Source organism: Pan troglodytes, chromosome 19 (genome assembly GCF_028858775.2).
Source record: "Pan troglodytes isolate AG18354 chromosome 19, NHGRI_mPanTro3-v2.0_pri, whole genome shotgun sequence".
Lineage (NCBI taxonomy): Eukaryota > Metazoa > Chordata > Mammalia > Primates > Hominidae > Pan > Pan troglodytes.
In genome coordinates, this window is record NC_072417.2 from 80,133,506 (window position 1) to 80,149,572 (window position 16,067).

Genomic DNA, 16,067 nt, shown 5'->3' on the forward strand with positions numbered 1-16,067 from the left:
TGTCTCTTACTTTGTATTAATGTTTCTCAATTTTATGGCCTCTGCACATTTTACTAGAGCAAACTTAAATTATTTTTGGAAGCAAACCAAAAAGGTTTTTAAAAAGAGTAATTATTAATATTTTGGCCAGGCGTGATGGCTCACGCCTGTAATCCAAGCACTTTGGAAGCCTGAAGTGGGTGGATCACTTGAGGCCAGGAGTTCAAGACCAGCCTGGCCAACATGGCAAAACCCCGTATCTACTAAAAATACAAAAATTAGCCTGGCATGGTGGCAATGCACCTGTAGTCCCAGCTACTTGGGAGGCTAAGGCACAAGAATCACTTGAACCCAGGAGGTGGAGTCTGCAGTGAGCTGAAATCACACCACTGCACTCCAGCCTGGGTAACAGAGTGAGTGAGACTCTGTCTAAAAATATATATATATATATTAATTTTAAAAGTAAAATAAAAGAGTAATTCTTTTTATTGTCTGATACTAATTACTAAGTAATTTTTTGTTTCTTTGTTTTTCTTAGACATTGGAATTCTATTATAGTAATAAATCTTGCAAATTGCTATTAAAAGTCAGCTTTAAATACTGATTTCTTAAATAAGAAAAATACAAGCCTGAAGTTGATAATCATTTTTTATTAAAAATCATATCAAAACATGTTTTTAAATTCTTCGAACCAAAATTGAGTTCATTTTTCCATTTTTCATTCAATTCAAGACCATGCTTGTAAGTGGTATTTGGTGAGGGGGAAATTTTACACAATGTAGATAATCTAGACTTGGCAGAAGAATTATAACCTCTATATCATAAGCTATGTATAATCATTTTCTTCAAAAGGCAAGCACTGGCTCACATAAAAACATCTCTGGATGCATCAAAGTTAATCATGAAAAAAATCCTAATGATTTCTGATCCTGGCCTACCTGTCTAAATATCAACTTACTGGTAAGAAAATACTAAAGAAAAACTATGCAGTTATGAGCCACATTTTAAAACTAAAATTCCACCCATCCCCCAGATGAGCTATTAAATCTGATAGTAGAATAAAGGCATTTTCAGATATGCAAGAGCTAAAAAACATTACCTCTTACGAACTTTGTCAGAAGGGTTGAAAGCACTAGTTAAGTGTGTGTACAAAAGGATGTGCACCATCAAAACAAGGTAGAAAATCAAGAAAGAGGAAGACCTAAGATCCAGGAAATGGGATCTAATATAGGAGAGAAGAAAAAGAAATTCCAAAATAATGGCAAAGAGAAGTATCAGCATAACAAAGAACAACCAGTTCAGAAAGGAGGAGCAAGTGAAATCCAGAAGGGGAGTTTCCAGGAGAAAAAAACAGCACTGACAAATTATCTGAGAGCTGTAACAATGAAGACTTGTTTTGGCAGGTATTTACAGGGTTACTTAGGGTGTAAAGACCTGATTAGATGTTCAAAGAAAATAAAGCAAATGAAAAACAGTAAGTATTATTAATGCTAGAAGAAATCCAAAAACATATATGAAAGGAAATATGCATATTATTTGTTAGGAGCAAATAACTTACAGGATCATAACAATAAACACTAAAAATGAAGCTACCATACACTTTGGGAGGCCGAGGCGGGTGGATCACCTGAGGCCAGGAGTTCGAGGCCAGCCTGGCCAACATGGCAAAACCCTGTCTCTACTAAAAACACAAAAGTTAACTGGGCGTGGTGGCGTGTGCCTGTAATTCCAGCTACTTGGGAGGCTGAGGCAGGAGAATCGCTTGAACCTGGGAGGCAGAGGTTGCAGTGAGCCCAGATAGCCCCACTGCACTCTATTTTGGGCAACAAAGCAAGACTCTGTCTTAAAAAAGAAAAAAAAAAAAAAAGAAGCTACAATAGAAAGTCAACAAATATCCAAAACCAAATTAAGACATAACAGTTGATATATGTATGTGTGTGTGTATATATTATACATATATACATATATAATTTTTATTTTTATATATTATATATTCATAATTTGTTATATAATATATACACACACATATAATTTTTATATATTTATAATTTAGAAAAATGGAAGTATCAAAAGAAACTGCTAAAAAAGTAAAAAATTCCCTTGGGAATGATATTTGGTGAACAATGGCTAGGTTAATTAAAAAAAACAAAACATTTTTTGCTACCAACTTTAAAATACAACATGACCTTTTGTAATAGTGTATGCATGTGATTTTTTAATAAATATAAATACTAATCTAAAACAAAAGCTAATTATTTGAGTCATTATGAGAAAAAAAATTACCAATATTTGAATTTAACCTGTCACTTACAGGTGGCTTTTTAAAATTAAAATTCTCTAGTTTCTCCCATATAAAAAGAATCTTTACTTAAATCCTCATATTCTCCCAGCCACTGCCCAACCTCTCCCCTCCTTTCACAGCCAGGCTTCTTAGAAGTATTATCCAGATTGTTCTCTCCAGTTACCAACCTCCTATTCACTCCTCTAAACATTCAACATGGCTTACCCTCCATCTAATCAAGGGACATAAACAACTTCTACATCACTAAATCACATCGATGTTTCCAGGCCCAGTGAGTTACCTGACTTGGCAGCATGCAAAGTTCCGCTGTTGCTCCCTCCCAGGAACTCTCCCCTCAGCTTCCATGACTCAAGCTTTCTCTGCTTCCCTTCTAACTCTCCAGCCCTCCTCTCCCCTAACAATCTCATCTATGCTCACGCTTCAATCACCACCAATACGCTAGTGACTCACACATTTTCTCTCTCCAGCCAAGACCTCACCTCTGAGCTCCAATTAATATTTCATTGTAAAATTGAAAAAAAAAAGTGGTTTTTCAAATTACTCATTTATATAGTATGGATATTTGTTCCCATCAAAATCTCGTGTTGAAATGTAATCCCCAGTGTTGGAGGTAGGGCCCAGTGGGAGGTGTCTGAATCATGGCGGCAGATCCCTTATCAAGGGCTTGGGCCATCCCCTTGATGATAAGTAAGCTTTTGCTCTGAAATCTGGTCTTAAAAGTGTGTGGCACCTCCCACACGCACACTCACTCTCACTTGCTCCTGATTTCACCATGTGACATCCTGCTCCCGCTTTGCCTTCCACCACGATTGTAGCTTCCTGAGGCCTCCCTAGAAGCTGAGCAGATGCCAGCACCATGCTTTCTATAAAGCCTGCAGAACTATGAGCCAGTTAAACCTCTTTTCTTTATAAATTACCCAGTCTCAGGTATTTCTTTATAGCAATGCAAGAACGGCCTAATACACTCATCAACTAACTCCAAGCACCTGCTTCTTCCTCAAAGAGGGGGGAAAAAAAGAAAGAAATTGAAGTTCTAAGTCTCACTGCTGACTTTTTCACAATTACCTTGGAAAGCTACCTCAAGTTGAAGCTAGTAAGAATACAAAGCTTGATCGCTGAGCCAATTTTCTTGAAAGCATAATATTCTAGTCCCAACATTTAAAAGATTTTAAAATATTCTCTGTACTTTCATTTTGTGCAACATTTAAGTTAGACACTGTCTAAAAGATTATTTAAAACACAGCTAACATTTTTTTAAAATTGGAGAATTGACAGTAACAAGACAGTTTCAAGTTCACAGTATAAAATATAAGTAATACCAATTAAGGAATTTACATATTTTCCAGAAAGAAACCAATCCACATATCCCACACGAATTATAAGAGAGAGTCTGGTAATATATAATTTTAATTCACTGAAATTTTATTCCTGTAGTAAATTTATATGCAACAAATAACCCCCAAAATGTTATTACTTAAAAGACTATGAATAAGAATGACCTGATCACAGAAGAATATGCTTCTTTGAAGATCAATATAAAACACCAATTACCTTCCATTTTCCCAGAAAGCAGGAAATACACCCCTCCATAGATGACCTCTATCTGCAAAGCCATAAATCTGCCAGAACCAGATACTGATCTTGAGAACCACACACAAAAATAAACTATTTTCCCCTCTATTCCATTTTAAAATCTTCTAGTTCTAGTGAAGTAAGAAGTAAAAACTGAAACTAAACATGATCTAAAATGGTTTCTAAAATCTCCATCTCCAAATATTTTAAGTTCAGCTCAACTCCTGGCAACTAAAAGAATTTTACAAATTTTAACCATTAAGTATGTATATTTAAGCACATTTGCAACTGTATTCACTATGTAATGTTTTGACTATTTTCACACTATAGCACTTTCCAGGGCCTGTTCCAGACTATATCACGAAGAGAGCAAACTCTTCATGAGCCTTGCTCCCTAGAGACACCCATCTTCATGGTCATGAGCAGACACTTAGTGCCCTCTTGTGTTCTTTCCTCTGCATCCTGGGACAATTCAGATAAAGCTAATCTTCCCAGAGCACTCAGTCATTCTAATCTTCTCTATTCCATTTCACATGCCTCCCATGTTTGTTGTCTATTAGAAAAATTATAAATTAATGAGTTAATGTAATAATAGTGCTAATAAATCTGAACTCAATGCATGAATACTCTTAAGAAATACATTTGCAAGTTAACACCTTTCCCAAAGAGAAAAACTATGGCAAAAATGCAGGACTACATAAAGAAAATATTTGGGAAGTCAGGCTTTTTCTTACTTTATTCCATTTACTAAATGAAATCACATGAAATTTGCATTTGAATATATTTATAAATGTTTTTCCATCTTGGGCTGAACCACTTTCGAGACTTACAGACAGGTGTAAGTCTCTCTGTAAGTTAGAGGGCGAGTCTCGATACTTGGGCCACAACAACTATACATGTACCCTACTGAACATAACTTCTTATTCTGCATATCTAGATGCACCACATGTTTGATTATAACCTCCAAAAAATAATTTTACATGGAAAAAGCTAAATATAAGCTAGTCGAGTGACGGATTTAGTGTTCATCAGCAACAGCTCTACAGCCCCAAGTGTCAAACGACCTATGCTAAGTCGACCGAGATTTGAGGGGGCTTTACTCCACTGTTTTCACACCAAGTACACCATGATAACTGAGAAGGTCACACTTCCTATGTAACACACACATGCTCACTCTACCAACAATATAAGTGAACAAAACAACTTATATCATTAAAGTAAGAACACCTATAGCAAAAATGCTAACTACTCAACTTTCACTTATGAGCTCAGAGATTAGATTCTGAAGCAAACTATTTATTGATGAATGCATCCTTCAATAAATACCATGTTTTCATTTACAGTGATAGTGATTGTATATATGTAATATTTTCTCATTAAATACAACCAGATTCTATTTAAAATAATTACTGCTTCTTAATCTTCCAAAGTAAAAATAAAATATGGCATAAAAACCTGTGTTAATGGGTCACACCACTTTTTTCCTCTTTTGTTTTTTTAATGGAACTCTAAGATCATTCAAACAGCTTTGGTTATGATTACTGAAGAATTAAATAACATAATTTCATTTTTCCATGCTTGAGCTCAAGTAGAAATTAAACATTAGTGACTTATGATTCAAAAGTGCAGTTAGAAATTAATTTATAAACAATTGTATTCAAACAACCTACGGCATGACATATTAGTTTGTAAAATGGCAAAACTAAACATTAATTCATATAACAATGAAAGCAAATGGTATAATAAATAACAATTTGATGATTCTTTATTGTTTTCTGAAGAAAAGGATTTTTATTCCCCCATATCCTATATTTAAGTACATTTCATGTCCATATATACTCAGAGGACCTTTCTATAACAACCTTAAATTTTCTTTGACACTTTGTCTCTTAAATGGTAGCAAAAGTTGTTAAATACCAGTCAAGTACATTTTGTTGCAGAAATCATTTCAGTATTTCATGTTTATCTAATGTGTAGCTTCTATGAAATTACCTGCATGATCACAGCCAAAATTTTATTTTCATAAAGAACTGTCCACTGCATGACTAAATCTGCCATGCAAAATATGTTAGAATTTTTACTGAACTAGATTTAATTTAAATTATCATATTTATATTATTTCATCATACTAGCTTTTAGAGGTACATATCAAAATCTACTCAGGTTGAAACAATACTTTACACACAAAACTTAAAAAAGGATGTCTTTCTCTTACTTAATGTTTAAGAAATGAATAGTCAAAGATTTTTACATTTTTCCTTAATTTAAACAGTTTCTTCAAAAGACATAACCTCTAAATGTCAATGCATAAAGACTTTGGTATTTCCAAAGTTACTAAAATCTTTACAGACACCTTTTCTTAAGAATAATAAAGTATGATACAGATACATAATAAGCCTTAAAAAAAATACCTGAGAGGTCTTGCCTGGGGATTGCCTGCTTCTACATATGGATGTAAATAATCCTTTATGTAGAGATCAGCAGCACTATTAGAATGGGTGCAAATGAGAATCCTGCTGAAATAAATGGTGCAAATAAAAAGAATGATAAAACACAAAACTATTCAAGCAGTATAATACCAAAAAAAAAAGCAGTGGCCATCCTAATATTATACAATTCTCTTACCCTACTCAGTAATCCCTAGCATTATTCAGTGATACCTTTAGGAAATTAGACTACTCTTTAGGTTAAAAAGGAAGTACCCCAAAATTATTTTTAAGTCTATCATATAAAATATATACATATATTTAAACCCAAGTCTTCTGGCTCTAATAGATACCACAATTCCATAGCAAACTTGTTCTGATGGCTATTTAAAAACTATTTTAAAACTTACTGTCTATACTACCAATTCTAAAAACAGTATGTTTTAAGAGAATTCAAATTTTTAGTGCTCTGGGGTTTGGATTTACGGTTTTTCCTTTTCTCTTTTTTTCATGTTTAAGAGCTGCATGAAAACTGTCTTGCTAGCCCTCATTTTGTATTTAAAACAAGAACAGAGGTAGTATCCTACCAGGGAAATATGAGCACGCTTCCCACCCTCTCACCTAGTCTCCTGTTGCTGCAGAATATGTTTGACAGCCTGAGCTAGAGTGAACGTTTTGCCTGTCCCATAGGGTCCGATGATAAGCACAGGCGGCAGCTGGATTGCAAGTGGAGTGGTAATGGCCAGAACAGCCTCTTTCTGTTTTGCATTTAGTCGAGGATCCAACTGTTCATCCCATTGTCTATGGAAAATAAAAATTTATTTTAAACACATGCATCTCGTTAATAAATAGAACATAACACACGAGTATCGTGAATTTCAGTGAACCATTAAAACCACTGAAATAGCATAGCATCTATAAAAACAAATGCTTATTCTAAAGCTACTTTTTATAAAGTTACCCAACAGAGTCAGTGTAGAGTGTTTTAACGTGTAAATCAAAATTAATTTTATCTTGTCCTACACTACGTACAAAAAGATTTTGGTAACTAATCTAAGGAAATCACATACTTCGAATCTAGCTGCTGCCAGGTCTTTAAGTAGAAATCGCAATGTTTCAAAAATGTAATTTCCCTCTGTTACAAAAAAGCATCAGAAAACTTTTTACTGATATTAATGAAGTAGTAGGTTTTTTTGCATAACAAATGAAATGCAATAGGGAAACTATCTGAATTTCAAATTCTAATTATTTAAAAGATCTGTTGGTAAGGTTTAAAACAAGAGGAAAAGAACAAATCTGTATGTCCCTGGTTAAGAGATACTAATTTTTACAAAGATCTTAATGTAGAAAATATTAAGTTTTTTAAAAAGGCATAAAAAGCCAAACAAAATGAAATGTTTTTTAATATTTTTGCACACACACACAAATAATACACATATTATATTGGTCAAAGTAGAGAACACCTGTCACAGTCGCACAGATGGCTACTGTAATGAGATCTATCTTACTAGTGTCCCTTCTATGACTTGGCTAAGTTTTGAAGATTTAAATGGACAGCAGATGCTGAAACACATCAAACTGAGTGGAGAATCAACAGCATTCTTTCTCACAACTACCGTTAAAATACTATACGTCACAACAACTATGGTAAAAATGAGAGGGATGTGAATCAAAATAGTAAGGGTGTGTAAAGAAACTCTTAGAAAAGTTAAAATAAAAGTGCCTGCAAAATAACCCTGAAATAGAGGACAGAGTTTAGACAGGAAAATTCTCTCTGGGAGGCTATATTGTACTTATATCAGAGGGTGGTTATTTTTGAAAAATCTTAACGCTTTCAGTTTTCAAGAAATTATAACCTGGCCAGGTGTGGTGGCTCATGCCTATAATCCCAGCATTTTGGGAGGCCAAGGTAGGAGCGTCATCTGAGACCAGCAGTTCAAGACCACCCTGAGCAACATAGCAAGACCCCATCTCTACAATATATATATAACTGTTATATTATGACATATAATCTCAAACCAACGAAATTCTCCTTAAAAAATGTAAAACCTTAGAAAACAAACTTTGACCATGTAATCATGCCAATATTTTTTCTGAAATTTGCCATTTGCTAAATCTCAAACATTTTATTTCAGAGTCCCTCAGCATTAACCGGCTTATTTATTCATAATTCTGCCAGTATCCAGCAATTTTCCATCTTCTATAAATGAAAAAACTGCTTCAGGTGATGGCTAAGTCCAGATCTAATGTATGTAGCATTAGATGAAATGGTTACCCTAAAACCATCCAAGGAGCCTTCTCCCCTGCCTTACTCTACTGTTGAGCCTAGCCAGCTCTAATGCTCCATCTCCCAGCCTCCTTTGCTACAGACCCAGTTCTGATCAATTAGATGCAGGAAGAAGTCCTGAGAAGGACTTCTATACCCAATAAAATAAAAGCAAAGCCTCGCTTATTGTAATTTTTTTTTTTTTTAAACTAAAGAAAGGCCTTCTTGCTCTTCACTTCCTTCCACAGCTGACCAGGAAAAGTAAATAAACTACAGCAGCCATCTTATATTTTGCATGAGGCAAAACGCATCAGGAAGAAAATGAACATGCCCTACATAGTAGAGGAGGGTGAGGTGTCTGTCCTTGATGGCCCTGCAGAGCTCCTGCACAGCCCTGGACCACGTATCTCTAGGCTGATAACTCCACCTTTTAAAGCCACAATCAGTGCAGTAAACTGCTACTTGAATCTATACCTGACCACTATGATTCTATGATACCTGCCCCCAATGGTTCCTTTATCTGTGCATGAAGATAATGACATTTGCATCAGATAGTTATTTTAAAGATCAAGTGAGATAATACATGTAAAGCTGTTTAGAAAAATAATTGAGCAACAAAAGCTCAATTAAGGTTAGCTTCTGTTACTACAATATTTTATAGAGATTACAGAAAAATGAGATATTACTTGACTAGTACACGCTTTCAAAGCAAAAAGTTCTTAAAACACCCTTTCATCTTTCAAATCTGAGGACTTTAATGAACTTAAGAATGAGACAGATATCATGATGAACATTTATAGAAAGCCAATGAATGGAACAACTTGTATTTATTTATCAAATCCTTAGAGACCCAACTTAGTATCTTTTTTTTTCTTTTTTGAGACAGAGTCTCGCTTTGTCGCCCAGGCTGGAGTGCAGTGGCGCGATCTCGGTTCACTGCAAGCTCTGCCTCCAGGGTTCACACCATTCTCCTGCCTCAGCCTCCCGAGTAGCTGGGACTACAGGTGCCCGCCACCACGCTCGGCTAATTTTTTTTTTTGTATTTTTAGTAGAGACGGGGCTTCACCATGTTAGCCAGGATGGTCTCGATCTCCTGACCTCGTGATCCACCCGCCTCAGCCTCCCAAAGTGCTGGGATTACAGGCGTGACCCACCGCACCCGGCCTATTTATTTCTTTATGTATAGAGATGGGGGTCTCACTATGTTGCTGAGGCTGGACTCTAACTCCTGAACTTAAGCAATCCTCCCACCTCGGCCTCCCAAAGTGCTGGGATTACAGGTGTGAGCCCATTACCATCACAACTAATAGTTTCTCAGTATGTTCCTAGACCCAGATACCTTTTAATTGCTATTTAAATTACAGTGGTATAAAAATCTTTTCCTGCTTGAAAGTTTGCTTACTTTTGCAGTTAAAACTTACATTCAGTAGTATTTAAATATACTACATTATATACAATATAATTTTCAGAAGTGAGCATATCAAGAAAAATGCCTAAAAGCTTACTGGTATGGCCTTACAATTGAAACTTTTCTTCTTTAAACTCGAAATTCTTATGAACTTAAATGTGCCGAATATGAATAATGTGTAAAACCCTGTTGGTATTCAAAGAAAACTAAGACGCAGTCTCTTCCTGTACAAAGCTCAGAGTTTACCCAGAAAAACAGTCTAGAAATGTTCACGAATTGATAAACTGAGAGAAATTATGCTTGAAAACACAAAACTGAGCCTAGCGCATGTCAGGCACTCAATAATAGTTGTTAAAATATTGACATGGAAGGGTCAGGTTCATCTGCTTGAGGAAAAGAGCATATGAGCTGGACTCAAAGGATAGAGAGATCTTCAGTGAATTAACATTGGGCAAAGGTTATATGAGAGACAGAAAATCACTTAAAGAGGAGGCAAGGCTGCAGGAAGGGGGAAATGAGTTGTCTGATGGGTGTATAGTATCAGTTCGGCAAGACGAAAAAGTTCTGGAGATTGCACAACAGTGTGACTATATTTAACACTATGGAATTGTATACTTAAAATGGTAAAGAGGGTACATTTATGTTATGTGGATTTTACGACAATTAAAAACTTTTTAAAAAGAATAACATAAAGATAAGGAGGCAAATAAGTACAGGGCAAATTAAAAAAACTTCAAGGTAATTCAACATTGCTAAAACATGAGAGTTTAGAGGGAGAAAAGGAGTGTCAAGTAGAAAAAAGTAGAAGAAATCTGAAAGGATACTGCTGGAAAGCACAGTCAACGAGGCCATACACAGGCGCTTTGGCTTAGACTGCTCACCCTTTATCTACATATCAAGGAGAAGCCATCAGATTTGTGAGCAGTGAAATGACATGATTATTTTAGAAAACTAACTCTGGGAGAAATATTTGTGATGAGCCAGAAAACAGGGCCACAGACAACAGGACAAAGGCCAACTAGAAAGCTACTGAAATAGTCCGGGTCTAAAAGCAGCACTGGCTCTGAGAATGAAAAGAAAAGGAAGCATGAAGAGGAGCTGAATCCGAAGAGAACTGGGAGATGTCACTGGATTTTTACAATTAGTAGATCATCAATCACTTTCAGGATAGTACACAAGAGGAAAACAGAGGTTACAGAGTGAATAAGAAAGAATACTGGAAACACGCAGACTATTCCCTCTCAAGAATTTTGGCACTAAAAAGAACAGAGGGGACTGCACAGTAAGAGTAAGCAAAACAAGGGAGAAATGACTGAGGTTTTGTGTTGTAACGCATATTTCGTGTTGTTCTGTTTTTAGGACCAGAAGAAATGGAATGTGAGGGGAAGTGATATATACCACTCCTAGGCCTGGCCCATAAAAGCTTCCCACGTGACCCTCTGTGCTCACTCTTCCCCTGTCGGCCAGCTGAACGTCAACACCCAGGGTGACCCTGGAAACCACTTACTAAAGATCCCAGAGGCTCCATTAGTCTTGGAAAGGGCCATCCTACCATGATTGAATTGACACAGTGATAAATAAACTTCTATTTTGTAGAGCCACTGAGATTAAAAAAGAAACAAAGGTGTTGTGAGTTGAGCATGGGCAGGTGCTAAGGGCATAAAACCCAGTGAAGAGATGAAAAGACAGATGCAGGCATACAGCTCTCACTGTCATCCATGCTTATAACAAAATGGAAGTACCTTCTTCATTACATGTAAAGACATCCCAAAAAAATTTAAGCAGAACAATATTTATACGACCATTAACTGGAGAGCAGTTTCTGAAGTAGTTTCTTCTATCGTACTTCATCCATTTTGATAATTTCTAAAAATCTCTCCTATCTTTAAAAATTATTTTAAATTAGGACATGTGCAGTAGCTCACATCCCAGAACTCTGGCAAGATAAGGCAGGAAGGTCACTTGAGGCCAGGATTTCGAGGCCAGGATTTCGAGACCAGCATGGACAAGACAGCAAGAACCTTGTCTACAAAAAAAAATTTTTTTAATCAGCCAGACACAGTGGCGTGTGTCTATAATCCTAGCTACTCAGAGGCTGAGGCAGGAGAGTTGCTTGAGCCCAGGAGTTCAAGGCTGTAATGAGCAATGATCATGCCACTACACTTCAGCCTGCATGACAGAGCAAGACCCCAACTCTAAATAAATAAATAAACATTATTTTAAATTAACTACTGGAACCACTTTAGAAAGGCCCTAATTTCCCCATTCAACTTCTACTTGGAAATATTCCTAAATTGCTCGGCATCCTATCAAATTAAGGCTGTTGAGAAAAGCAGTAGAATTCATTTAGACTCTGAGAAAAAGTAAATAGATGATGAACCTCAAATGTTTCATTTTAAGTGTTCTTTTACTCTCCTTTCTAAACCAATGTCTCCTGAAAAGCAAAGGCAAACTTTCTTATAAAAGTATGCTTGAGTTATTTGATACAGATACTCAATTTAATATTAACCTAACTTCCTTTAATAAGATATCGCCTTTTTGTACCTGTTAGGACTCCATGGTATGGTGGGAGTCATACTGATGTCTGGAAACAAAACCCCATTGTCCTTGATCCTGTCTAGTGCATAGTGCATTTCACAGAGGGGTAATCGATTTAATTGAAACTGAAGTTCAACCTGAAAGACAAAATGAATGTTTTCAAAACTGCATGAAAGCAAACATCAATGCTGGCAGCTCACTAGAATACTTTGGGAGGAATCTGTTTGGGACAGTAAGTTTAGAGATTCTTTTAAAGTATAATCATAGTCTAATCATAATTATGATGAATAATATTTGCTTTGTTCATTTATAACCAGGCACTGTAACAAGTACTTTACTATGGATTATCTCATTTAATAGTACCAATGATATATATATACTATTATTAACATCATTTTACATATTAAGAAATTGACATATTTAAAATTACCTAATCTCTAGTTAAAGGCTACTTTATTCTACCATTCCCATGAAAATACTTTTGCAAAAGATCAGAACATGTGAAGTATCCAGTCATGAGAGATGATTAGCCCTGATACTCTATCAATTTACAATTAATAAATAATGTTCACCAAGCTTTATGTTTAAAAAGAGAAAAGATTAGTCTTCCAGTTAAATATGGCAGACTGAAGACATAATTCACCTAAAACCCCATAAAGATAGAACAGGAACAGATACAACTGCAGATGAGAGATGTCCCAGGAGGTAGCTTACATAGTTTCTTTTCATCTTTTCTTCCATTGCTGATTTAAAACTCTAATCAGAAAGCTCAACCTTGTATAACACTGGAACATTCTAAATGTTACTTATATTTAAAAGCATCACTTTTCTCTGGGAGTTACTACAGGTGCAATTTTCAACCCACCACTGTAGACTTCAAAGTCAGCTTTGCTTTTGTTTACGGCAGAAGAAAAACTAAACCAGAGGAAGACTATGAGCTGATAATGAGGCTACAGACCACTATGGTTAAGCTGCAACCTTCAAACATACCTGTGTGTCACAGTCAGGCCGAAGATTAAGTTCTTCACAGCATTCCCTAGATAGCCTTAAAAATATATATTCCTTTGTTTTTTCTTCAATAGTAGCTTCATAAACCTTCTCTTTGGTTCCCTGGGTCTGTACTAACTTCTGTTTAGGGACTGGTAATAAATAAACAGCATTGACTTTGGTCATCACCAGTCGTCCAGCCAAAGTATCTTCAGAAAGTGTTTCAGTAAGCTTAAAGCGACCAAAAAGTTGTCCATTCTGAGCATACTTTGCACCTCCAGAAACACCAGTGAGCATGAAGCTTGCCAGAATCTGCAATTGCACTTTAAGGTTGAACCTAAACCAGAAGTAGAAAACTAGTTTGAATATTTTACATCAAAAATATATAAAAACTAGAAGAGTGAAACAAAGTAAATCAAACATAAACATATCAAAAATTAAACCATTATATCAATTCCACTTCATTGAGCTAAAAGCTGTATTTTTCTGCCTTTAATACAAGCTGGAAACAACAAAAAGAAATTTTTTTTTTGTTTTTTTGAGACGGAGTCTCACTCTATCGCCCAGGCTGGAGTACAGTGGCACGATCTTGGCTCACTGCAACTTCTGCCTCCCGGGTTCAAGAATTCTCCTGCCTCAGCCTCCCGAGTAGCTGGGATTACAGATGCCCACCACGCCCGGCTAATTTTTGTATTTTTAGTAGAGACAGAGTTTTGACATGTTGGCCAGGCTGGTCTCAAGCTCTTGATCTCAGGTGATCCACCCACCTCTGCCTCCCAAAGTGCTGCGATTACAGATGTGAGCCACCATGCCTGGTCAACAAAACTTTTTTTTAAGTGAATAAACTCCCATGTAAGTTACATAAAGATACATGCTAAGTTGTGTTGAAGAATATGCACATTCAAAAAACACCTGAGTATTTAAAATGAAACTAAATGTTGTTTTTTAAGTAACATGAAATATTATATACTAATTAATATAAAAGTCTGAACACACCACTGGGACAATAAAGACTTTAAAATCACCTGGAACCAGAAGGAAACACATTGCATTGAAAATTACAATGGACTTTAAACCAATTGCTTTCCAAGTAGATCTTACCAGCAGATTCTAGCCATAAAATATCTCTTTCAATAATGTTAATAAATAACATTTAAAATAAATTTTCATTCATGGCTACACGGAGGCAGGTCTCCTGCAGGAATTATGGCAAGAGAAGTTAAGGCCTATCTTATCAGACAATGGTTGGTATACTCCCTCACACTTCCATGTGTGCACGTGAGTATGAGAGAGTATGTGTAAAAGCAGCACAGAGAATCAAGATTAATTTACACAGTCAAGAAATATGGAGCCGGACATGGTGGCTCACGCCTGTAATCCTAGCACTATGGGAGGCTGAGGCAGGCAGATCACCTGAGGTTGGCAGTTCAAGACCAGCCTGGCCAACATGGTGAAACCCTGCATCTACTAAAAATACAAAAATTAGCCAGGTGTGGTGGCGGGCACTTGTAATCCGAGCTACTCGGGAGGCTGAGGCAGGAAAATCACTTGAACCCAGGAGGTGGAGGTTGCAGTGAGCCAATTATCACGCCACTGCACTCCAGCCTGGGCAACAGAGTGAGACTCTGTCCCCAAATTAAAAAAAAAAAAAGAGAGAAATATGAAGTGAAAGAAAGATGTAAACTAATTAACAGTTCTCCTTTGCTGTTCTGAAATGGTGCTGTAAGAGGTAAGACAACATGGTAAGAAATGGTGGCAACATTTTCTCCTTTTTCTTAGGTTTGTCTTAGTCTGTTTTGTGTTGCTGTAACAGAATACCTGAGACTGGGTAATTTATAAAGAACAGAGATTTATTTCTTACAGCTCTGGAGACTAGAAAGTCTAAGATCAAGGGGCTGGCATATGGTGATGGTCTTCAGGCTGCATCATCCCATGGTGGAAGGCAGAAGGGCACGAAAGTGTGAGCAAAAGCAATGGCAAGAGAGGACTGAATTCACTCTTCTAACAGCCCACTCTCATGATAAGGAGCCCATTCCTGTATAATCACATTATCCACTGATGAGGGTGGAATCCTCATGGCCTAATCACCTTTTAAGAGTCCCACCTCTTAATACTGTCCCAATGGCAATTACATTTCAACATTAGTTTTGGAGGGGACATTCAAACTACAGCATTCTGCCCATAGCCTCCAAATGCATGTTCTTCTCACATACAAAATACATTCATTCCATCCCAATAGCCCCTAAAAGTTTTAACTCTTTCGAGGATCAACTCTAAAGTCCAAGTCCAGAGTGTGAACTAAATCAGATACGGATAAGACTCAAGGCACAATTCATCCTGATTCAAATTCCTCTCCAGTTGTGCCTGTGAAATTAATGAGTTACATGCTTCCAAAATACAATGGTGGGACAAGCACAGGATAAACATTCCCATTCCCAAAGGGAAAACTAGGCAAGAAGAAAGGAATAAGTGGTTCCAAGTAAGTCCAAAATCCAAAAGGGAAAACAACATTAAGTCTTAAAGCTGAAGAATAATCTCCTTTGCTTCCACATCCCGCATCCTGACACAATGGAACAGCAGTTGGGCCCC

General features: G+C 36.5%; 1 protein-coding gene across 32 annotated transcripts in view; it reads right to left on the minus strand.

Moving 5' to 3' along the window:
- HELZ (helicase with zinc finger) overlaps positions 1-16,067 on the minus strand; it is a 167,437-nt gene that overhangs the window by 75,360 nt on the left and 76,010 nt on the right. For 20 of the 32 annotated variants that reach the window (XM_054670615.2, XM_063799200.1, XM_063799216.1 and 17 more), the window contains 4 exons: positions 13,482-13,815; positions 12,498-12,628; positions 6,901-7,080; positions 6,265-6,369 (listed from right to left, as the gene is read on the minus strand). In XM_054670615.2, the coding sequence (XP_054526590.1) occupies positions 6,265-6,369; positions 6,901-7,080; positions 12,498-12,628; positions 13,482-13,815 (750 nt within the window). The remainder of the gene's footprint in view (positions 1-6,264; positions 6,370-6,900; positions 7,081-12,497; positions 12,629-13,481; positions 13,816-16,067) is intronic. The other 12 variants (XM_063799209.1, XM_063799219.1, XM_511637.7 and 9 more) reach the window with 2 other exon arrangements.